General features: G+C 43.3%; 1 protein-coding gene across 2 annotated transcripts in view; it reads left to right on the plus strand.

The window, feature by feature from the left end:
- The window catches only part of GPRIN3 (GPRIN family member 3), a 28249-nt gene extending 4529 nt beyond the window's left edge, over positions 1-23720 (plus strand). For both annotated transcript variants that reach the window (XM_041412209.1, XM_041412211.1), the window contains exon 2: positions 19835-23720. In XM_041412209.1, the coding sequence (XP_041268143.1) occupies positions 19925-22306 (2382 nt within the window). In that variant the 5' untranslated portion in view covers positions 19835-19924 and the 3' untranslated portion in view covers positions 22307-23720. The remainder of the gene's footprint in view (positions 1-19834) is intronic.
- The last annotated feature ends 1605 nt before the right edge of the window (positions 23721-25325 follow it).

Genomic DNA, 25325 nt, shown 5'->3' on the forward strand with positions numbered 1-25325 from the left:
AAAAACACCCCCTCTATGAAAAAAAAAAAAAAAAAAAAAAAAAAAAAAAAAAAAAAAAAAAAAAAAAGACAGATAATTTTACTAGGGGAAAACAAGTTCTGGACATATTCTGAATGAAATTACGTTACTGTCCAATAGGAAAAGTTTTTGAAAGTATATGTAAATACAGTTTACTTTTGCAGATACTAAAAATAGAAAAGGTATACATATGCCTTTTATTATATATGTGGACTTTGAACTCAGTAACTGTTCTATAGAAACAAAGACTGGTACCGATTAAAAATTTAATCACTCATGATCAGTTACTTATTAACATCGAGTTATTTGTCTCTTGGGAGTCTGTGGCTAGGAGCTCACATTTGTAAATTGGCAGCAGATCCTAGAGGGTTGAGGTGTCAGCATGCTGCTGAGTAAATAGGGAAGAAAATGCAGTGCCAACACCTGCAGCTCCATGCAGGCTGTGGGGGAGAAAGGCAAAGAAAAAGGTGGGCACTTGAGTAGGAATGACTGGGAACCAGCATAATAGCATTTTCCACCTATTTGTCCTCTGTCAGCAGTGGACAAGTGCACAAGTGGTGCCTTTGATGAGAATAATTAAGTGGAGGGAAGAATGCCAACAATGACAAATATTACCATGCATTTTACCATTGTGGTAAAAGAGTGCTGTAGGTGTGTTCACAGAGGGCAGATTCAGTTCTTTCCCCTCATTTCCCCCATGCCTCTAAATCTGTGATCCTGTGTAAGAAAGCTTGGTGGCAGGTATGGAAGTTATTTCCACAGCCAGTATCAGCCAGACATCCAGGAAGATACAGTATCTATTAAATTATCCAGGAAAAAGTGTCTGTATCTATTGTATCTCTGAGTGTAGTTGTTAGCAACACATGTTACTTCTACTGATTGTTTTACTGCATTTATTGTACATTAGTAGAACCTGGTAGTAACAGTTGAGCTTGCTTATTTCCTCTCTTTGACAATAGTTCTTTTAGAAGAGCAAGGAGTTAATTAAGGGGGACACAGACATCCCAGTGCTCTGTTAAACTGTTAGTGCCTGTGCTGTCAGCATTGCTACATGCTGCTGGTGTCTGTGTCTGACAGAGTGGAGACCAGCTCTGAGCTGAGGCTGAAGGCTTGTATCATTTGGCAAGTGGTTACAATTCATTTTCCAATCTAATTTATATCACTGTTGTCGAGCTTTGGAGAAGAAATATTATGCTGAGGGAGTGGGGGAGGAGTGTTTTAGAAGAGGATCATAAGAAGTATGTGTTCTGAGATATTTATCATCTCCCTCTCAGGCAACCCTCATAGTCAAATACAGCTATGATAAAGCAGATATGAAACACATTGCTAGGCAGGAATCTTCACTGTGGTCTGGTGACCTCCTGATCCAGGAAGCAACAGCATTGCTAAGTTTAAAAGCATTTATATAATCTGTGGATTGATCATGGTTACACAGTAATAACACACCTCCTCCCATTTGTGTGCCTGTGCATTAGTGCACACACAAGTTGGGGGAAAAGCAGTGTTCCCTGAAGCTTTGGTAGTCTGGGTGATTCTGGCAAGAGTTATGTTAGTGCTCCAGTTAGCCACAGCTATGAACTAAAGCACAGGTCAGGGCTGAAGTGACTGCTGCAGGAAAGGTTGTCTAGGGAGCCTGCAAAAGAGTATCCTTATTAACTGCAGAAAACATATATCAAATATAAGCAGAACATAGTGACCAAACAGTCATCTTTGGAAAGACAGCTCTAACTTATTTTCCCTTTTTATGGTATGGTTTTGGTTTGTTGGGTTGTTTTTTTTTGTTTTTTTTTTTCCTGCTAAATGGACAAGGTGTTTCTAAAAATATCGAGAAGTAATCAATGTTTGTTTGAATTCTCACAGTGACACCTCTATCCTGTAGTTCAGTGATGATAATTAATATTGCCAGCTCTTCAAAATCATCATGCAATTATCACCAGTTGACATTTTTATCTGGATGAACAGGATGGCTTTCTATATGCACATGTGCCTTCCTACTTCTTTTGAAGAACACTGAACAAATATTGGCTACTGCAGTTGGAATCCCAGACTGCATTCTAATGGTGAAAATCTTTTTCCCAGTGATGCTAATGTGCAAACAAACAAAATTCAGTTTTTAAAAGGGAAGTCAAACAAGAAAAAAGGCAAAACGAAACAAGATGTGCAATTATTTTTAATATTCTTCATGCAAGAACCCAACAGACTGAAACAGAGGTCATGAATACTATGCTACATTATGACTAATCTCAAAAGGATACTATAAAAAGCAATGACTTATCTCAAAAGATGACAGTGAAGTCAGTGCATTAATTCAGAAATTTTCTGGTGACTCCAGGACCCCTCTTTACATGCATGAAGTAATCACTAGAAAGCTGAAAAAATCAGTCGAGATGTTATCATGGAAACAGTGGGAATTTCCAGTATGGGATAACAAAGAATCTGATGTTTACCTTAAATTTGCATAAACAGGAGTCAATTCATTAACATTTATATGGGGAAAAAAATTATGTGGTTAGGCATAATTTTCAAATGGATGGATTTTTCCTTTCCTGGGTGAAACAGAGAAGGAAAAGAACAGTCGACTGCTTACAAATCTGATTTTACATGGTTTTGGGAAGAGATGAATGTTCCTCTTGGTAGCAAGTAGAGCTGGCACATGGTTTCTCTGGTCAGGGAAATGTGTTTGCCAGTTTTGGGGTGAGCAGAGTCCCTTAACCTAGAGCCACCCTGACTGAAAGCTATTTTCTATTTGTGGGCAATCATTTTGTCTTAATAAAGAAACTGTGAAATGTTTTGAAGTGCAAGGACTAGTGCTTTACCTTCAATGTATTGCCAGTGAGATCTTAATCCAGAAAGTAGTGTGTCTGCTGAGTGCTCAGAGAACAGTCCCTTCCCTTCCATAGGCCCCAGGACTCTGTGGAGTTTTGCCAAAAACAGGGACAAATAACAGATTAAGCCTGTAAAGTTGGTACAACAAAGCAGGTACGAAATTTTCCAGCAAAGAAGGTGATGTGGACAGGGCACTGTTGCATTTTAGTAAGTCCCTGTTTTCTTAGACTACTGGAGCTGCAATTCAGAGCAGCTTCTAAATGGCCTTTGGGAACTGAGGAATGAGTCAGATATCACCAGGTCCCAACTTCAGAAAGTGGAGAGGTGTAAAAGTTGCCTAAATTTTCCCAGCTCAGCTCTCCTAGAAGCAGTCTGGCTGTTGAGGTCTTAGCCAGCCCTTTGGCTAGAAAATGCTGGAGGATAATTGCACTTCAGTATTTAACAAACTAAAGGGTCACTTTCCTTACAGTCACTCTCCTTCCTCTGAAGTATCAGTTTCATGAAAAACTTCACACAGTTGAAAGATTAAGGTTGAGATGACTCATTAAGAAAATTATGGAATAAAACAAGCATGCTGGGGAGTGTACTAAGGGGTAGAAGTAACAGTGATAAAATACTTGTCAGAAAGATGATAGTCTTGAGAAGAACTGTGTGGAAACAAGATGACAGAATTGTTCCACTCTGAAAGTCTGGCACCTCAGAACTTTTTATAATACTGCTGCACACCACAGCCTCTCCATGTTAATTAAAATAAAAATATTAATCTTGCCCTTGAGGTTAATAGTTAGGGAGCATCTGTTAAAAGCTGTTAAAAGAAGCTATGAAGGTTTGCATGAGTTTGAGGACCCAGATTTCTGCTCAAGCTAAGCAGTAGTCGTACAAGATCTGTTGTTTCAGTACTCCATAAAATAGCCTCAGTTTCCAGCTGTCCATAGGGACAGGTATCCCATCTACAAAGTCAGCTGTGGTAACATTTGACAATTCTTCGTTGCAGCACCAAAGGCATTTTCACAGAAAGGGTAAAAGGTGTTTCAAGGAGTCACCTCAAGTGCACGGCATGGCAGAATAAAGTGAGCAGGATTTCAGGTCCCTGTCAGTTGCCCCATTCTTCAAATAAACCCATTCATGCCATAACTGAGAGCATTAGTAACTGCAAATGTGCTTTCACCTACCTCAGCCAAGATCTGCTTAGACTTGGAGGTCGTCACTGCATGTGATGGCTTCAGGTTGGGACTGTGCAGAATCTGTGCTGTTACCCCATGCCTGAGAACACAGAGGGTGCATCAGCTGAATTCAGCCCATGGTTTTGGCCATGTGCTTGTGGTGCTAAAAATGCATGAGGATGCACTGTGAACTACTACTGAGGAATAAAAGTGGTTCATTCATTTCCTGAGAAGTCAAGCAAGCTGCTTCAGTTGCTGCAGAGAAGTTTTAACAAATGAGTACTACAAAAGGATTAGCTTTGTTAATTTAGCTCTGTGTGCTTTTGGCACTCAGGAATTAATCCAGCCTTTATTGATTGTTTTGAGTCTCAATTAGCTTGATGCATAGGAAGTGGAGGGGACAAACAGTTTCCTCCTACATATAGCAGACATGGAAACTCAGAGATGTTCTTTTCTTTGGTGAGAAAAGGGGTTTTGACTTCCTCTCTGGGTTCGGGGTACACATCAACTTAAAAGGAACAATTCAAACATCCAGTTATGGGGCCACAGTGCAATAACAGCAGATAATACCCTATCATAAAGCCTGGGAGCTTTCCTTCAGAAACACTCTTCTATTAAATAGTCTATTTGAGAATTGCTTCCAGCTGGGCCATGCTTGGCCATTATGACATAAACATGTGAGTTGATATTGGGAAATAGGAGAACAGTATTTACCCAGTTCAAAAGATGGTCTTAATATGTAGGGCCTCAAGGGAATATTGCTTGGAAAACAAATTTTCATAATAAAATGACCTATTTTAGAATTACAGTTTTCCATGCTGGAGGGGACATGAAGGTAGAAGGATGCTTGCCAAAGAGATGGACAATAAGCACACTTACACTTGCTCCCTAATGAGAAGATGAATGGACTGAATATGTTCGTGAGCTAGTACCCTGGGGTTTTGGGGTGGTTTTTGTTGTTTGTTTGGGGTTAGGTTTTGGTTTGTTTTTTTCTTAATTTTTTTCCCACTAGATTCCTGCATGCAGGCTATTTGTGTATTTGTTGTATCCAGACTGGCATGCCTGCAGGAATATGAGCAGACCTTCCTACCAGCAGCCAGCTCAAACACGTAGATGACAGGGAGAGAACCCACACAATGTCTCAGCCGTTCCTTAAAAAGCCTTAGGAGAGGAAAATTAAGTAAAAGGACAGCAAAGCTAATAATAGTTTCCTTGAGTATGTACCAGGAAAGCAAGCTTCAATTACATTATGCCTCTAATATTTTGATCCCAAGAATGGAGCTCTGTAAGAAGTGTTATTTACTGTTACTCATCAGTTCCGTCTGTGTGGATGCTCCAGGACAATTCATGTGGTGGTGATTCCTCCAGGAGCAGAGCTTGCCTTCTAGTGACTAATGAATGCCACCTACTCAGCCTCAGTTTATCTCATTTTGTCTCATTTGTCTGTTGAACCCCTTCTTCTTTTTCAATGTGATCTGTAATCTTGACTTCAGCAATCAAAATTAGTCTTTAATGGCCACATGAGTTCAACTTGTTGGCAATCAGAGCCACACCTGTTATTGTAAAAATCATATCAAAGTCAGTAGCTAACATGCTGCTCAGAGCAGGAAACTTAATTAGATGGGTGAAATTTGACCTTGCAGTTAAAGGCTGCAATTCCTTTGTCGTTTACAGGAGGTAAATCTGGCCTTTTGCCAGAGGTACCTAACCAGAGATACTAAATTAATATGAAATTGTTCCAAATACCATAGTTGCCATTCTGACAGGAAGCCAAACCACATCATCCTTTCAGTCATCCTGTCTTAGATGGCTGATTCATAATGAATGTAGGGCAGATGAGGTAGAGATGAATGAAAAGTGTCTGTTTTCTAGCAGCCCATATGGTGACTCTTTTGCACTGTAGAGTTAAAGACACAGTTAAATGTGTTTTGGGGTAAACCTGCTAGCTTACCCCAAACTCTACATTTGGAGAGCATTTTGAAGAAGAAATGCACATGAAAATGCACATTACCCTTTGAATTAATGTAGGATCAACATTTGTGTGTTGCATGGGGAATTTCATTCATGGGCTTCAGAGATGACCTCCAGGACCACAATTTAGCTGGGATATATATCTTGAGGTCACCTAGTCTTGATCTTAAATTCTTCACTGTAGAAACTTGTGTTAATTGATTCTATATGCTTAATGACTAGTTCTGTTTTGAGAGAGGATTTTCTGTTTGTGACTGAAGAGAGGGCAGTCTTTGGGAAAATGGGCTTTCCCCCCTTATGAATATACACAATTTTTTTTAGTTCAGTCTATCTGGGTTTTTTTGTTTGTCTGAAGGTTTTTGGTGTGGATTTTTTGGTTTTGGTTTCTTTTTTCTATGTCCGTATACACAGAAAAATACCTTCTGTATTAACTTTTTGAATTGTGTTTGACATTGGTCAATGATTAAGAGAGACCTAGTACTTTACCAAGAAAACTCCAGAAAATGGGAAAAAGTGCTCATCAGAGGCTTAGAAAGACAAAGCAGCGTTTACACTATTCAGCTTGAACATGCAACATGGTCCAGCAAGAGATAGCAACATGGTCAACATGACAAATATTTAAAACTGTCTTTCAAAAATGATGCCATACTGTGGTACAAAAGACAATTTTAAAATAACCATTTCTGAACAGTTTCCTGGCCTTGAGCGATATGAAGCTGTGAAATGGTCTGGCAAGGAGCACACAGTAGGAGACAGATGGGGAATCAGTGCTGGAAGAGCATTCAAGCCTAGGTCCAGGAAGCAGAGGGCCAAAGCATTTCTCTTATCACAGGGACCAACCAACTTACTTTCCTCTGCACATCCTCATGTTTTTCCTGAAAGAGCAGGTCTCCCCTTCACCCCTTATCTCCTCCTGCCTTCTTACCCAGAGAGAACGCACTCAGCAGTTGTAGAGGTCTGTCAGCCTCATAAATGGAACTAAGTCACTGAATTCATTTGGGAGAAGGCTGGTCTTCCCCAAAGGTCAGCATTTACACTCTAGTTTGTTGGGAGAAACTTAGGACTGAGGCATGCTAACCTTGAAATTCAACAGTTGAGCCATTTCATCTAGTTGCTGCCCAGAGAGAAGGCCAGTGGCCTAATGAATTTCTAGGTGTTGCAGTTTCAGCCTTAAAATAAAGGCAAAGCTTCCACACAAGGGGAAAAGAACACATTTTTGGTCCTTCTGGAAAAGGAAAAGGGTGAGAGTTTTGAAGTGGTGATGGAGGATTTTTCAGCCCATCTGCAGTGCTAATCAGACATCTGTCTCTCTCAAGCCACCTCACATGGCAGTCTGAATTTGCAAAAATATTTTTCTCCTCTTGACTTGGAGTAAAACAAATCTAACAGTTTTCCTGTGGCTGCCCACACCCATGGCTCAGGATTGTTAATAAATAGATGAGGGACCAGAGTGAAGAGAGCTGAGATAATGAAAATGAAGCTACAGTAATTACTTGGACTGTGCTGACCAGCAGCTGAGCAGGGATGGAGGACAAGGCTTCCCACCTTAGTGACAGCCAAGCTGATAAATTGCACTTAGTTTCCCAGCTCTGTAGCCTGGCATCACTTGATCCTCTGACACAATCTGCCTCTGCCTCTGTCCACATACTAATTCCATTTGTTCTTGGTCTGCTCTGAGTTCTCTTGCTCTGGCACACAGGCTATGGGTTTATAGGAGAGGTGTTCAGAACAAATTGCCAGCCTTGCTCTCTGCAAGAGAAGCAGCTCATCTGTAAGAAGATGAAAAGATTATTGAGTTGCTGGCTCTGTGTCTCATTGACTGCTGCCCTGTTTACACTGGATGTCCTATTCTCTCTTGTCATATGTTCATACCCCATCTGATCCCATGCCCTGCCTGAGCTTTCTGAAGAGCAAGAGCAATAAGAGAGCCCTTTCCTGAAGTGCTTACCTCCTTGTATGAACACTTATGAATCTGCAGTGGTTGCAAGTACTTATTCTTGGGTGGAGTATGTGCAAGTGCTTTTCCTGGGTCTGTAACATCCTTTGCTTATTCAGCTTTAAGGTGGTGGTTTTCTGGGGTTTGGTCTTTTCCTTTGCAAATGCTAGCAGCAGCATATTCTGTACACTTGTTTTGTTTTCTGCCTTTTGTTTAGCAGAGGTCTCTTTGCCTCTTTGTAGATTCAGGACTTGAATCTAGGAAGGGAAGGAACTAATTTGAATATTTTTTCTGTAATGTTGAAGAGGTGGATCACTAAAGCTTGCATTGCTGGGCTTATGATTGCACAGCTTTTAGTAGCAGATGATGACCTGTAGTAGAAGGGTATTCTGTACTTAAGTCATTGGCATTAGACACTGGCATATAGTGTCTAATAGCCTTGTCTGTGATCTTCATCTGTGTTAGATTGTATTGAAGAGGCAGAAAAAGTAGAGGGTCCTACCTTTGCTCTGTATCTTTTCTGCTTAAGTGATGAATGCTTAGTATCTCTATGCTCACATGTAACATCCAGCAAAATGGCAGAGTATGTTAGAACCTTCTGGCATTTCCTGAATAAGAACAGGAATAAAAAAATTGTATTTTCAAAGATATTGAGCGACTTTTGAATCCTAGTGTCTTTACTGGTATTTCTGATTATTCAACACTTTTGAGCATCAGACATCTTTGATTTCAATGCCCAGCTTGAATCACCCAGATTAGGCTAGATGGCTATCTTTGTTAGCATATATCAGATTTTATGTGTATGTCTGTCTTCATTCATGTAAGTCTGCATAGTTTGTGGTAATTCAAATTGTATCCATAAACAGGATGTCAGTGAAAATAAATTGTGGTCAGAAGGCTGCTGTGCATTCACAGCTGTCAGATGACTGGTTGAAGTATCTAGTATTTATCTTCAAGAAGGTCCTATGTGGAAATAAACCATCCTGTCTGGATGTTCATACTGACTCTAAGGTTGCCATGTGTTTTCTCACCCTTTCAAGTGTGCCTCTGTGCATGGGGCATTCATGTTCAATGCAAGTCCAGTAATTGAACCCTAAGCCATGAATGATCCTTTTTCACACCCTGCCAGCTTCCACTCCAGCTGACTTAGAAACAAGGACAAAGCTATCCCACAGCCCTGCTCTCTCACAGCTGTGCTCTAGCAAGGTACAGCTTGACCGTAGATCACCTCTAAGATCTGCAGGTTAAGTATGCTGGCAGCTTGAGCAAGGGCAGGTAAAACTGCTCCTAAGAGGAGTAAAAAGCAGTGCAGCCTGATGGGAGATGCTGGGCATTAGATGATAAACTCAGTCATTGCTTGGGGGTGCCACATCTCTTTTTTTTTTTTTTCTCTTTTTTTTGAATGCTTGGGGCATGATTTGCTTGCAGTGTGTAGTGTGAGAAGCTGGAAGGGGAGCTGGAATGATAGCTGCCAGGTGAGTGCCAGTCACACTGCCCATGGGGATGTCTGCTTTGGGCTTGGCCAGGTTGTTGAGGCAGCCAGCTCCAGTAAACCTGAGACTCAGTTGAACTCAGATGTGATATGACTCCTTTGAGCTGTCATTTTAATTAATGCTAATTATTCTCATTAACCAATTTGGCAATCATCCTGAGGGACAGTGATTCAAGTCAAAGTCAATGTTTTTTTACCAGTGCCTTCATCACTGTATGCATTACTTCAGTCACCCAATAAATGTAAATGTGAGTTCCCCTGTCCTAAATGCAGAAGAAATAAGGAGAGGAGGTGTGCCCAGCATTAGGCTCAGTGTAAATCTTGAGCTCTAACTTGGAAGATGCCAGCCTTTGGCAGGAGTGGGGATGTCACTTTAGCCTGGTGCAAGCTTTGCAGAGTTCCAGGGTGTGGACTGGACCATAAGCATGGTATGGATAAGGCAGAGGTCTAGGGTATGGATATGGCTGTGCAATACTGCAGCGGGCAAAGCTTTGGCTTACAACACCTTCTGTGTCTCTGTTTCCAGCCCGTTTTATTGAACTAGTCTACAGATTTTCCTCTGGTACCTCTTAAATATTGTGTGTCTTGAGGAAGTGGTCCTGGGCTTAGTTTGATTCCCACACAGATGGGACTTCCCAGGTCAGACACTAAATAAGGATTTGTTTTAAGAGCACTGGGATTTTTAAGAATTCAGAAGCAGAGAGTGTAATTATTCTTAAGCCTGTGAAAATCATATTTGAATCACAGTAAAAAATGTGGCAGACAGTTGGATACCTTAGCCCCCCTTCTTGGGGCTGGAAGGATAGAAGCATGTTGAATGTAGGGATAAAAATACATGTTTTGTATAAGCCATTGTTAGGAAACAATTCTAACAGAAGTAAGGATGGTTCCTGCAATTGTTAGCATAAGAGATTTTTACACCCCTGGGTTCCCTGCAAGGGCTAGTTTAAAAAGTTATTGCCATCAAACACCTGTGGGATAGACTGCAAATAATGAGTTGTTCCTAAAATAAGCCATCATACAGCACAGCTGTTGGTGTTTTTCTTTGCTGTAGGAAGATGGAGGTGTTGAGAGAATGACTTGGTGACTGAGTTGGCTGCTTCACCTGGAGGAAACATTGCAGTCTCTTTGTTCAAGCACATCTAAGAGCAGGATGGAGAAGACTTAAGAGCCTCTCTTTGTCCCAAAGAACTCTGGCTATGTAGTGAATTTCAGGACCCAAAGTTAGTGGTGCAAGGTTTGGGAGTTGATTTTTAGCAATGCTGAGTTGGTATCAGTGCCAGTACTGCCTTTTGCTCAAGCCAAGAGCCAGAACAGTTTCTCTCAATTTAACCTGATCAGCTCTGCCATAGGGGCAGTCGCTGTCATCTGCCACTCAGATGCATCTTTCAACTCCTTCTATCAGCTCTGGATGGAGACCAAAGAAAACCTGCAGTGGTTTATGGTTGTAATATTTTACCACCATTTTCCCATCTGGCATTGACCTTCATTAGAGTCAGGCGACTGGAAGCCATTACCCACCTACAGTGCTTTGTACACTGTGAGGATATTTCTGGATATAAAGAACAGTGGTCTCACTGATTATCTGTAGAACATGACAAGTTTTGGTTCCCCCACATCTCACATGCAGCTCTTCATCAGCTATATAAATAATGAATGAGCTGCTGGTGCGGTCCACTTCCATTAGGGTCAGGGTTCAACACAATAAAGCGTATAGCCTCAAGTAAAGAAAAAGAAGAGGCTGAGGCTGAGATGGCAATTTTTCATGTAATGGTCTCAGTAAAGTCACATCATAAGCTTGAATGACTGAGGTGAGCAGCTTAGAGTCCTTAGCTGGACACACAGGTTTGAGTCATTGCCCTCAAAAGAGCAATTACCAGCATTGCAAAGATACCTCAGAATTGCTCAGATTTTATCCCTGAGCACCGAAGGCCTCCAGCCTGCAGCCATTTGGTTTCCTGCAGAGCCTCAATGCATCAGACAAAAAGTGGCCCAGCACATGGCACTTCCTCTCGTAGGTTTTTTGAGAAGGTGTTTAGCAGGAGGCAGTTCGCTAAGGAGATTATTTTGTTCTTTTTGCTGCTCTTACTGTCAATGACAGCCAGCAGCAGAGCAAAGTGACAACGTGAAAAAACAGGAAGCAACTGCTGAGGTGGCAGCAGGAAGAAGGCAAGATATTTTTAACTGTTGGGGTTTTTTTTTAAAAAAACCCCACGGTGATAGCTGTTTCAGCTGCCAGCCTCTCTGTTCACATGAGCTGTGTTTTGTGATAGCCAGGAGGTAAGAGCAGACACGGTGAGATCATCATCATGCCTTTCTTAGGTTAATCACACAGAAATTTCTGTTACAGTAATGACTGGGTAGGCAATGCATCCTTCTTCTCTAATTACATGCCATTTGGAGTAATTCCTTTCTGTTAGGATAACGCCTGTAAATGACAATGGATACGTCCCTTGCCAGGTGCCTGTTATGTAAAGATCTATTCCCCTCTCTAATACTGAGCCCAACATCTTCATTAAAATAATACGATACATGAGGGAAACTTAATTTTTTTCAGACTGTGCATGAGAGTTAAACATTATCATTTTTGGGTTTTACCTTATGCAAAAGACATTAATCCTGCTGTCAGCTCTTCCAAGGCAGAATTTCTTTACTTGCAAAGTTGGTTTTAAAATAAGAAGTGCTGCTACAATACGTTTCTCTGGGCTCTGATAATATAGTTATTCAGCAGCAAATCAGACCTGATTGTCTAGGGTGGTAACTGCTCCTGTGTGTGCTTCAGCCACAAGTTGAATGTTTGTATTCAGTACACTGGGGGGAATGCTCTTAAGGAAGTCATAATGAAATTCAGGAAACTTCCTTTTGAGGACCTGAAAGCATGTTAGAAGTACATAACAGCCTTTATCCCTAGAAGCCACCCTCTCCAAGACACACCTACTCAGCAGTGGTTATGTTTTCCTGACCACAGAAATGTGATTTTTGTCTTAGTCTAGCTTCCAGTGGATCGATGTCCATGTAAACCACATCATCCTGGTTGTTGCAAGTTGTCTGGGCAACAAAGAAGAATTACAAGAATTGCACGGGCAACAAGCCAGCATTATGCTTTCATCCCTAAAGATGATCACTCTGCTTTATGAAGTCATGTTGGCATTGCTGGGTAGGAAAAATACATTTGTTGTTGGTCACTGCTAAATTGCTCTCACAAAAAGCTCACGAAGGGCTTTTGTTTGTCAGCTGTCAACATTGAAATGCAGTCAGCTGCATAATATGCATTAATGAGGGGTTAGATTTTGCCATGCTTTTATCAGAAAGATAGCAGGATAGGTAAGGAGCGAAATTCCCATTGGTTGTTAGAAATTCTATTGCTTTCAACACTAAATACAGGAGTGGTTTTTGAGAGGTCCATATGACCCTCCTGTTCACATTCCTCAAAAACCACACCTTGTTTTTAGGCAATAGTAAGCTGAAGAAAAATAAGCAGTGGCAGTAAAGTGGAGTCACCTGCCCGATGTGGACAGCAGGGTGCTGGTTCCTCTCATGTGCCTGTGTCAGGTGTGTGCATGCAGACTTCCTCCTGAAACATGGCTTACCCTTCAAGTCAGGCTGCATTTCCTTAAAAATTACTTCCAGGGTCAGCCACTGGAATAAGAAAAAACTGCCGATAAATAATGAGGCTAAACATAATAACATGCAATTAAACAAGAAAGTGTATATCCTTGTGGGTTTTACCCATGTGTTGTTTCCCCTCCAGGGTGGCCCAGGATACAAGGAAGGAATATCGCTGTAGCTTATGCAACTGTTACAGCTGGCTGCCAGTCAGTGTAGTTGTTGTTTGATTTAGCTGTTTTCATAAAGCCATTTATCCTTCCCTTTCACCTTGGAGGAGAAAGACTGATGGGCTCTTTGCGGTGCTCTGCAGCGAGTCTGGAGTTCAGCAGGGGCTTTTGCGTGCTTACTTACGTGCCTCGCCGATGAAAGCGTTTCTATCAGGTGTGTAGCCCTGGGAGGAGGTGTGCAGGGAGAGAGCCTGGCTTTGCAGCCCCTGCTGCTGCTGCCCAAGGGCCCTGTCTGCAGCAGGGTGCATGCTTGGGAGGGTGAGCTGAGCAGGAAAGTAGAAGGGCAGGATGATATGGGAGGAGAGTGTGGAGGGGATGGACATTCAGGCTCTCATCCAGCCCTCCTGTGGTTCCTTCCCATGCCGCTCTCCTCTGATGATGTGTGAGGCTCTCTGGAGAGATTCTAGAGGCTGCAGTTACATGAGGATCTGAGCTTCTCCTGGAAAAGGCTTTTAATCTGTGCTAAAGGGGTGATCTTTGAAGGCTCAAAACTTCAATGGCAGTAGATGATACCACAATTCTTAATTTAAGAATTTTAGGATTTTCAATCCCCTTGCCAAATGTTGTCTTCTAGCAATCTTCTGGATACTGTGTTTCCTATCACTTCTAAATACTGGTTTTTCTTGCTTTAAAGTGTTGGAGTGCAAGGTAAACCCGTTTTCTTTCTGGAAACGTGGAAGAATTTTGCTAAACCATGTTGCACCTGTAAATCCATAACCACTTGATTCTTACTCCCACACAAACAAGATGCTCTTGCAGCATATCCACAGCACATAGCAGCCTGTTGCCTTTGGCCATGGCCCGAGGACAGTGACATTGTCAGCAGGGGCAGCCCAGCTTTTGGGGTTGAGTTGCATCGCAACACTGCTAACATTGCAGGGGCTCCCGCCAGAGCCTCATCAGCAGGTGCCAGAGCTGGATGTGGGGGTTGCTGCTTGTCTCCTGGCCAGGGCAAGATGGGTGCTGCCCACAGGGAACAGATGGGACACAGGCTGGAACATCCTGTCTCGGAGCAGAGCTGTATTTCCTTTTAGATGGACATCTTTCTAATTGTAGGGTAACTGCCAGCAGGACGATAGAGCTGAATCATGGCTGATAACCACACAGTTTTTATTGTCTGTGCCTGCCTATTAAAAGCTGATTGCAGATATTCTCACACATCTGTCCCTGAGCGACTGCTGAGGTATGCATGTGTGCCTGGAGTGCTTTGAAATGTTGGGACAAGATCCTGCTCAGGACTCTTGGTAGGATGTACTTCAGGTTTGCCAGAAGCTGAGAGACATGCAGGAAGGTGCAAAGCAGTTTGCTTTGCTTTGTATTAGTTCCAGAGGCCACTGTACCATTTGTAGGACTGGCTTTACACATTTTCTCATCTGTAGGTTGTGGGCAGCAGGTTAAGATGAGCTTTGTCCTTCCAAAGTGGAGTTCCCATGCTCTGCACTCTGCAGAGTTAACCTCTATACCTGGCAGAGAGATGCAAGATGGGAGGAGTCAACAGCCAGAAAAATGTGTTTCTTCAGCGTGTACAAATATTGCTAGATAAATCTTCAGTGGGTGTCAGGCTGATTGGCAGCCATCTCTTTTTGGCTGAAAAGGGTAGTGCATCCTGCCCTTGATTTTCACATGACTTTCCTCAGTTTACTACCGTTACAAAGCAAGGACAAGCAATGAGCCTCTGGTTTGTGTTTGGACTTATTTCCCATTTTTGCCTCTGCCATTTCCATTTTTCATTGTGTCATGACACCTTTCTGAGCAAACCTGATAGACATCGCTGGTTGTGTGTCAGCGTGCAGGAGGAAGAGCTCTGAGGTCTGGTGAGGAGTCCTGGCTGGATCTGGTTTCTCCTCAGGGCTGTCCATGTGGCTCGGCTGGTAGTTCCAGCTGATTTGGTGTTGTGGTGTGAGTACAATCACCCACTTTGCTTAATCTATGCACAGAGGGTGCTGCAGCTCAGTCCCACGCTCTGCCTGTCTTCTGGCACAGGATCCTGCTTTGTCTGCAGCTCTGACCTGCAATAACATGTGCATTCCTGAGGTGTAGAAGGGGAGCTTGGAGCACCCTCTGCTTGAAATGCCAGCCCTGTCTCTGGTGGGAATCACAGGTGTGCAAGGTATCTGTGGGCATCCCCACCACCTCTTCCCTCCCTGTCATCACAGTGGATAATTTGTTTCCTGTCAGCATCCCAAAACACACCAAAAGATGGAAGCTCTGCATCTTGTATCTTACCTCTTCAGGCAACCTCTTATGTGTTTTAATGAATGTGTCCTTGTTTTGTGCTGTCTTTCATTTGTAGTGCCAGTCTTTTTGATCCCACAGATAATTAGGAGAAAATGGCCCATAAAGGAAATTTTTCACAAACTCCAGGATAACAAACACCCTTTGACATTGAAAAAAGGGTAAAAAACCCACTGGCTGCAGAATTAGGGATGTTTGCGTACTTAAAATTTAGAGAAATGTGTTTTATTTTCTTTGTATTTAGTGGTCTGACATGAGTTCAAGTGAGCCATTGTCTTTTTCCTCCGATCAGAAAATGAGAACAGAGACCGAATTCCCACTTCAGCAGATGTTTATCTCTGTTCTTAACCGGTGTGGCTATATAATGATTTTTTGTGATGATCTGAGAGATCTTGTAAGATTAGAACTATTAAGAGCAAGTGTTCAGCTCTTCAGCTCTTTGCAGAGACAAGGTTGAAGAGAGGGCTCAAAGAGTACGGGACTCAAGGAATGGAAAGGTGATGAGAATCCGGAATTGGGAAAGGGCTGCTTGATTCACTTGGGAGCTGCTTTTTAGTTGTTTTTATGGTTGAGGGTAGGTGGAGACGCTGGAAATCTTATTTGTGCTTTTGCAGATTTTCAGATTTCTTCCAGAGGGAATGAAAGGCAGAATCTTATGTAGGAATTTCCTGAAAATGTATTGGTTTGTATTATGAAACATGCAGAATTTCTGGTTTTGTTGAGTTTCTCATAAGAAGCAAGAGTTATAAAAAAAAAACTTCCAGTTTTTTTTCAGTATTTTGCTGCTTATCTTGCTGCCTTTCATAACCCAAATCCCATTTATTTAGCCTGTGTGTTATTTTGTTTTACCTAACACTCCATATTATGAACCATTATACTGTTAACACTTGCAGAGTCGTTTTATATAATGGGGGTTGGTTATTACTGAAATAGATAGGAGTTTCTTTACATTGTCAGCATTGAGTTGCCTGGAAACTTCTTGGGATTTGAGGGTTTTTGGGCTTTTTAACAGCACATGAAAAAAACATACTCAGTTACAAGCGTCTGTGAAGGTCTGCTGGCCATGCAGGGACACTCCCAGACCATTTAAGCCAAACACAGACTTTACCAAAGTTAGAAACCTCTTGTTGCTAAAGGTCCAGAACAATTCCTTGTTGAGATGAGAATGACACAGTCAGGCAGGCTAATTTGATCTGCAAGAATAAGGATAAGAACTCTGTTGGTGTAGCAAATCTGTTCTTATTACTAAAAATTGATTTTGACCTTTGTAGAGATAGTAATTTCACCTCCTGTTAAAAGAAAATTTTGGATGATTGCTCCACGTCTGGCATACAAGACTTGAAAAATTCATCAGCCATCTTGATTTGTTTTGACGTGTTTTTTGGCCTTCTACTGAGTTTTGTATTTCTGTTTTTCCTAAGTATTTGCTTGCAGGCAATGTTGTTTGTTTTTCTTGCATCCTCACTGTCTTGGCAGTTGAGTAGCATTGCCCACAGGTCCCAACATTGTTCTTCATTCCTATATAGCAGGACTCAAATAATAAAAATAAGACAACAATCATAAATGAGATTCCAATAATACAAATGCCTTTCCAATTCTGTAATCTATAGGGCTTCCTTGCTGCTTTCTTTCATAGGACTTTGTTTTTTTCTGATTTTTATTAATTCTTAAGTTAGAATATTTTCTTAAGCTACCACACTTATTTAGGCTACTTCAGTACCTTTGGCTCCTGTCATTAGGATGGTTTAGTGACAGTCTAGAAAATCATTCCCGTGACTTTGACAAAAAAGTCTTTATAGAAACCTTAATGCTCATAAACAAACTTATATTCAGAGTCATTTCAGGCAGAAGAATGATCCACCCTCCAACCCATATGTAAGGGTTAAGCAAAACGTCTGTACTATGCTCAGTTGTCCCACATCAGAGAATAGGTCCAGGTAGGTTTTCTGGGGGAAATTTCTTCTGTTGATGCTGTATATCAAGGACTGTAGCAAAATCTCTTTGAATTACCGTATGAGGCAGACATTCAACTGTGTGTTTCAGGCGATTCTCGTCAAGAGCCACTAAACAGATAGGGAGAATTAATGCAGAATTCAGACCAGAACTAATTAATTTAATTGAAAAATTAGGAATCACTGTCCTGTTGAGTGGGTATCAGTTAAAAGATAATGCTCCTGTATGCAGATTGCCTTGCCCAGGTTTTTTATAGTGAAGAATCAAACAGATTTTCTCTAAAATCTTTATTTCTTCTGAGTGTGTTTGCTGAGTAGTACCCCTCACCAAAAAATGTGGATTGATTTTATTCCATTATTTGTTTAATTTTTCTTAAATAAACTCTGGATCCAGAATTAAGGAAAAAAGATATCTGATCTGCCTAGTTGTAGGAACTGGTTTGGTTTGCAGAGATATTTGGAAAAGGAAAGAAGAGAGTAACAGAATTTAGTCCAGTGGATACCCAAAGCCATCTGTTCCTCTCCTCGCAGCCCTTAGATGTTTATAGCACAACAGAGTGGACATGGAATGTCTGTTCTTCCTTCAGGACTATATTGGCTGTCCTTAAAGTGAGAACAAAATGAAGGCAAGACATGTGGGCAGCCACAAAGTTCCATTGGTTTGCAGCCTGGTTTACATAATCAGTCCATCCCAAAAAGCTTGGCCGTCCCTACCCCTCCTGGAAAGCCGTCATGGGGTGATGCTGGGCTGCTGTCACAGACTGCAGCTAAGGAACTTGGGATCCTTCAGGGGCAGGATTACAGTTTCTCAGGACTGGCTTAACCCAGGAGCCTGTATCTCTGTGGTTGGACAGAGCCCAAAGAGGCAGTACAAAAGTAATAAATTTTTAATACCTGGAAGACTGAAAGCTTAATGAATAAATAATAAGTTGCAGCACTTTCTTTTTCTTAGAAAAAGTTGACTGGCTGTATTTTCTAAAATTTTCCTTCATTTAGCATTTTTTCTCCTGTTGCTCTTTTAAAGTATCCTAAGGTGCTGAAATTTGGTACTGATTTTACAGGAACTAAGGAAGTTATACCACTGCCATCCAGGCTGAAAAAAGGAGAATAGAGATTTTTCTGAAGAGAAATTTTGTTGATTTTTCTAGTGGGTACGGAGGATCTGGAACAGCTGAGTGACTGCTCCACTCCTTCCAACATCATCTCCCTAGTAATGTAGCAAGGGAGATCCTGCTACGTGCCTGCAGAGACAGGGGCACACAAACAGGTATAGCAGTGTTCTTGTCATCAGGTTAACAAAACTTGAGTGTCTCCCTGGTCTCACACCTGTGTTTTGCTGGCAGCATAAGCCAGTGAAAGCTTTTTAAACAAGCACAGATAGCTTGCAGATTAAAAGAATAGTGGAGTGGGATTTTATCACTGGCCACCACCACTCTGCTGACATGGATCCCATCTTTGATCTGTGGCAGTGTCCAGGCTAAGCCCTTTGGAAAGCCAGCAAACACATTTGGAGATCACCTCCACTTTGAAGGGAAGGTTTCTCTGCAGTCCTGGCATGATTCCAACCTGGATTACTCTGTTCTACCTGGTTAAAATCCCTCCCCGACATTTCCCTGGGTATGTGATTAACCCCTCCTGAGGTTCTGCAATGTTCCCCTTTCAATTTCATATCGCCTACCTGTAAGTTGATTTCGAGGTCATCTCTGCCCCCATTTGTTAGTCCAGCTGGCTTCCTTGTAATTATTTCAAAGGATCTCAATGTGGCAGCAGTAAGTATGTGCACAGCCCTGGTGTGCAGTACCTTCTCTTGGTTTCTCTCGGCATCACCCAGCAGGTTGTGATCCCTCCATATTCCTTTTACCAGTGAGGTTTCGGTTCATCTGCATTAGTCTGAGTTGACCTGTTGCCCCCTGTGACCATGTCCTTGTTGGTAGTGGAACTAGAAAGGCTATCCTTGAGAAGAAGGAGGAACTGGTGCTCACTGAAGATGTGGAATCCATGCAAACCTAGGGATCTGTTCTGCACATTTCCTTCCACAGGTGGCTTGCTGGGAATATTATCACAGGGATTTTATTTTGTGACTCAAACTTCCATGCAAAGTCTATACATCTTCTTTCGTTTCATAGTTCTTTTTTTTTTTCTTCCTCTTGGCATGTCAGTGTTTTCATTAATGTATCAACAGCACAGCAGCTGTTGCTTTGTCCCTAGTATTGTTTTCTCCATCCTGACCTGAGAATTGGAAGGTCCTTGAAATCTGTGTCTTTTTTGTGACTCTCAGGCAGAATTGGGTGCTTCACTTCACCCTCTGCCTGAAAGTATTTCTCTTCACACTGTAAAATCAATTAGTTATGGGCTCTTTTTCTTAAATCTTACTGCTGCTAACACTGTGTTTGTTTCATTAACAGATTAATTCACAGCAAATCTGTCGTCGACAGCCTGCCCAGCGAGAAAACTCAAGGAGAAGCTGAGAACAAACAACATCTTGAAGACAGTCCATGGGGACTGTACCAGATCCTCTGAGATCTGCCAAGCTGTCCCTGGTCTCACCTTCTGCAGAGGAGGAGCAGCTGGGAGACCTGCAGCCTGCTAAGCACCAGCCCCAAGCCCCCAGTGGCGAGAGGGCCAGCAATGGCTTCCCGTGCGCACCCTCCAGCTCAGCCGGGCTTTGCTTCTTCGACCTGACCTGCACAGCTGCTGCCAGCACGCAGAGGTGTGAGCAGTGCCACACAGATGATGACAGCCAGCAGGAAGCCTTTTCTCCCAGGCTGGCCAGCACAACTGCAGAGGGGCATCCTGCAGATGTAAAGCCTGCGGGTTGTTCCCAGCCAGCGGGCATCCCGTCACCGGCAGTGCCAGCCCTTGCTGCCGCAGGAGCCCTCTCAGTGGGGCAGGGGCCAGAGATGATGCCAGCCCCCCAGAGCGCCCGGCAGTTTGTGCAAGGCAGCCAGGCCAAAACGAGCTCCCTGACACAGATAGATGACTCTGCCTTGAAACCTCAAGGAACTGATGATCAGCCAGCGCTTGAAGTGTTAAATTATTCTTCCCCGGGTGATCCTGTTGGGGTTAATCAATTCTGTCATACTTCTCAGGCAAACCTTCTGCAAAGAGGGGAAAAAGACAGAGAGGCAGAGAAAAATGGTTCTGCTGTGTGTCAGTCAGCCCTGGCAGCAGGGCAAACCGAAGCTGACCCAGGGAGAGACTCGCAGACCAGTCTGGAGGCAAAAGACGGGACTGCACACACGCCGCAGTTGCATCCCCCAGATAAAACTGAAGCGGTGCAGAGCAGCGAGGCACCAGCCCAGTCTGGCCACGGGAGTCCCCGTCCTGTACGTAACCTGGGCCCCACTCCTGGGAGTCCAAACCCCACCCAGCACTCCAAATTTAGAGAAACAGGTACAATGACAGCTCAGCCAGAGAGCAGCCCTTTTACTCAGGAAGCTGTAAGCAGGACATGGCGGGATGCTGAGGTTCAGGCTGTGGCTACTGTGGAGAGCAAATCAGCTTCCACCAGTCCCAGCATCTTTGCTTCCTTCTTAAAAGGGAATTCTCCTCCAGAGGAGAAGGAAGAACTGCACATAATTTACCAAGGAGGTATGGGGCTGAGCCAGGCTGCACTTGCTGACAGTTTATCCTCACAACAAAAGTTTCCATGTTCTCCTGGTATCACATCAAAATCGACTGTTGTGGCTGTGACTGCTTCAGCCCAAACCCAGCCTGTCAAACTGCCTGGGGTCCCACCTGATGTGGCATCTCCAGTATCAGCAGATAATGCAAAATCTGTTCTCCCCTGCTCCCCTGCAGCTGTTACCTCTCAAGGAACATCTGTGGGTAATGCTGAAATGAGCAGTGCAGCCCGTGATATCAAGGACGCTGCTCAGCTGCCAAAGGATGCTCCAGTCCAACAAAAGCCCATCCCAGCTGAGCAGCTTGGAGTTGACTCCAGTAATCAAACTCCATCACAGTCTGGGACTGGTGCTGGTAAGCCAAGCACCACTTCCAGTGATGCTGTCCCAGGAACCCAGGACAACGTGCGAGATCTCATCCCTCATGCAGGAAGCAGCCGGTCACCTTTACTCTCTGGCAAGGACAGTGAAGCCAGGCAGAAGGAGGTCCTGGGCAGCTCTGAACAAAAGCCTGTGCAAAGCAAGGATGGGAGTCAAGGGCAGGCCAGTCCTAATCAATCTGTGGTCAAACCAAGGGAAGAAAACTTGGTGGTGCTTGATCCTAAAGGAGGGCTGAACGTTAGCAGCCAGCCTGCCGCCGTCCGTGCAAAGGCGTGCCCACAGGAGGCAGGTGAGAAGGAGAGCAGAGGCCATGGAGACAGCGGCCAGTCTCAGGAGGCTGGTGGCCAGAACCTGCAGGCAGGACCGACGCCCAAGCTGAGTGTGAGTCCTGCAAGTCTCGCCCCTCCTGTGGCAGCATCGGCAGCTCCCCAGCAGCAGGGCCTCCAGGCCAGGCAGTCCGGACACGATCTCCACACTGCAGTCATTCCTGCTTCCTCTCAGGCTGTGCCAAACCTGGGGGAGAACAAAAAGCATTCCACCCCAGCCATGGAGGCGAAAGTACAGGTGAAGCAGTCCAAACATGTCAGGGATGTTGTTTGGGATGAGCAAGGAATGACGTGGGAGGTTTATGGTGCTTCCCTTGATCCAGAATCCTTGGGAATTGCCATCCAGAACCACTTACAGAGACAAATACGGGAACACGAGAAACTGATCCGGGCCCAGAACAGTCAGACCCGGAAATCCATTTCCTCAGATACATCCTCAAATAAAAAACTAAAAGGGAGGCAGCACAACATGTTCCAGTCCATGCTGCAGAATTTCAGGCGTCCTAATTGCTGTGTCCGACCTGCTCCTTCTTCTGTGCTGGACTGACATGGTTTGCAGGGGTGCCTAAATACCTGTGGTGGTGGAGAGAATCCCTCCCCTCAAGTCCTGCTGTTTGGTTGTGTAACTGGGGTTGTGATGCAACAGTGGAAAATTATTTCCCTTTGTTTTCTGACTAGCCACATGCTCCATCCTGCCATTATTATTGTCACAGCTGGTGTATTTCCACGTTATGCCCCAACCTTGACTGCTGTCAGATGAAAAGTTAGGCACTTAGCAAAAGCACAAATTTCAATTGCCGCCTTACTGCAGGGAGAGCAGCACCTTCTGATAAAGCAGGAAGTGGAGGGATTGTCAGAATTATGGGAATTAATTTATGTCATTATGAGGCCTTACTCAAAGGGGTGGACTGAGGGAAGCTGAGGGAGGTGGAATTAAAGTTCAACAGCTGTAAAGACCTAACACAAGACCACTTTCCTGGTTTGTAATTTACTCATGCTGAGGCAAGTCCATGAACAGGCTATGGACATCGATCACTGAGCAGCCTCACTTCTGTTGATACTGTCTTCCCCTCCTGTTGAAATGCAGAACCAGGCAAAGAATGAGGATCAAGACTGAAGGATTCTCTCTTTGGGAGAAGCTAAGTCAGTGGGATGTTGATGGCCAGAAGGGGAGGTGAGAGAGATGCTTTTTGCCCCCTGCAGTGGCTGCTCTTAAGGTGTAAGCCATCGAGGCACGGGAGAGCGCGTCGGTAGATGGACCTGCGGCCAGCAGGATGGTGCCCAGCCCTTCTCTGGTACTCCTGCCAAGGCTTTAAAAAGCAGGGAGCTGCTCTGCCTCCTCAGACAGGGTGGGCAGCCCCTGCACCCAGCCTCCCATGGTACTGAGCACCTCTAAGTCACTCTTTAAAGTGATGTGGATCTTTCTTCTCTCTCCAGAGATGCACAGTAATGTTTTCCCATAGCAGCAGGCTTTCCTGTGCTTTGGGGTCCATGAGCCCCTATGTCTAGTGTGTTACACTGATTTTTTTTTCTCTTTTAAGTCCTTAGCCAACTCTATTGTTTTTTTCAGTATTTTGGTGCTTTTCATGCTGCCTTTCATAACCCGAATACCATATATTTAGCTTATGTGTTATTTTGTTTTACCTAACACTCTATATTATGAACCATTATACTGTTAACTTGAAAAATTTGCAGCAGTACTGAAATCTTGAGACAATCTTTGCTGTATTTCTGAACTTAGTTATAGAAACTGCTAATAAAATGTAGCTTAGTGACTGTTTCTCCAGAAGTATGATATATAATAATGTCTCAAATATATGTTGGTCTCATTTCTCAATAATATTTTTCAACTTGGGAAATGTGTTTCCCAGTAGCTTTGTATTTTGTCCACTAGAGTTCATTACGGGAGGCTGGGGAACTCCTGCAGTTTGTAGAGAATTTAGTTATCAATCCTGCAAAGCACTGATGATTTGGATATTGTAATCCTGCAGAGTACTAGAGTTAAATAGGAGATACTTTTAGTCCATTAAAGATTTTTCTTGAATCATATTGATAATTGATTTCTGTCTCTAGTACCACACACCTGACTTAATCTGTAGATCTTACTCTTAAAATTTACTCTAAATCTTACAGGTTTACACCGTGTAAATGAGTATTAGTATATTTTTTCTTTTTTTTTTCTTTTTTTTTTGTGAAGTGAACCTGAAGTGGTCCCCAGTTATTTAGGAGGCCAGACTTCTTGAGTATATCTACTGCCAAACCTTCATAGTAGCTGTGTGCGGGCAATTTTTCCCCAGCAGAAAAGTAAAATACTGTAAGATACATTTTAACCCAGTGCAATGAAAAGTGTTGTCCCTAAACATAGTACTGAATTGACTCCTAGTTTTCCTGAGATATATACCAGAGGGCTTTATGTCACATCCTTGTTCAATTTCTGTATGTTATTTCAAGTCCTCTCCTACTTGTGGTGCTGAGTTTTTAATTCTGAAACACCACATTAGAGAGTGTCTTCCCACCTCTGCCTACCAGGAAGAAAGTCTCCAACCTTTTTTCTGTTAGTACTGCTGTTTCCACCCCCTTTCCTAGCAGTGTCTGAGATGTGAGTTTCATGTGAAATTCTATGTGGGATTAATTGACAGTATCATTAAGTCAGGTTAGTCGACAAGTTCAGCGTCTCTTCCCACACTGTGTCTGTGTCAGCCCTGACAAGGTTCCCCGAGTTGCCTGCAGTTCTTGCTGTGTCCTGTCCAGGCCCAAGGCTTTGTTCTGCTCCTTTTGCCTCCCTTCTGCCCGTTCCCTTGCTAGCTGCTGCCCAGCCTGTCTTCCTGTGAAGCTGTGTCCCTTGGCTCAGCTCATCCACCTCTGCGTTCCCCTTGCTGCAGCTGTGAGCCAGCTTATTCTGAACTGTCCCTTTACAAATATGCTCAGTCTGAATATACAAATGGATTGTCCTTATTTTTTTTTTCTTCCAGAGGAGAATAAACAGCTATCACTCATTCACTGATTTCCATGAATTTTATGCTTTAGCGTCAGCTCTGCAAAATATTTCTAGGATATGGGTATGAGTTGTTCTATTGAGACCAAACTAGGCTTGGCAATGAATGAGCAGGATGCTGGGGCAGCACTGGACTTACTGCTTCTTTGCAAGGAATGAGAAATCTCCCCTGGTTCCTTGCATCTTCTTTCAGCAGTGAGTCTTCAGTAGCTGGTCCACCCTCCCTTCCCCACACCAAATGACCTTTCTTCTAGGAAAATTTCACCAGTGCATTTGTACTACAAAGCGCCGATGGACAAGTTCTTGGGTGGATGCACCTGAACAACTGCATGGGCATAACTGAAACAAAATATAGTGCTCAGCCTGCTTTCTGTGCAAATATGAGTGCAAAGATGCAAATTGTCCATGGCACTGTCTGGTGGCCGCAGAAGTCCTGCAGATGTGTGTTAGGAGCCAAGCAATAAAGTGCCAAAAGCCAACACATAAAAATGAGTCAATAATCACCAGCACATCTCATGGAAAATATTTTAGGTTTTGACTGTGCCTTGCTAGGGCAGACTGTAGGTAACCT

Source organism: Onychostruthus taczanowskii, unplaced genomic scaffold, assembly GCF_017590055.1.
Source record: "Onychostruthus taczanowskii isolate IOZ18803 unplaced genomic scaffold, ASM1759005v1 scaffold38, whole genome shotgun sequence".
In the NCBI taxonomy this organism is placed as follows: Eukaryota; Metazoa; Chordata; class Aves; order Passeriformes; family Passeridae; genus Onychostruthus; species Onychostruthus taczanowskii.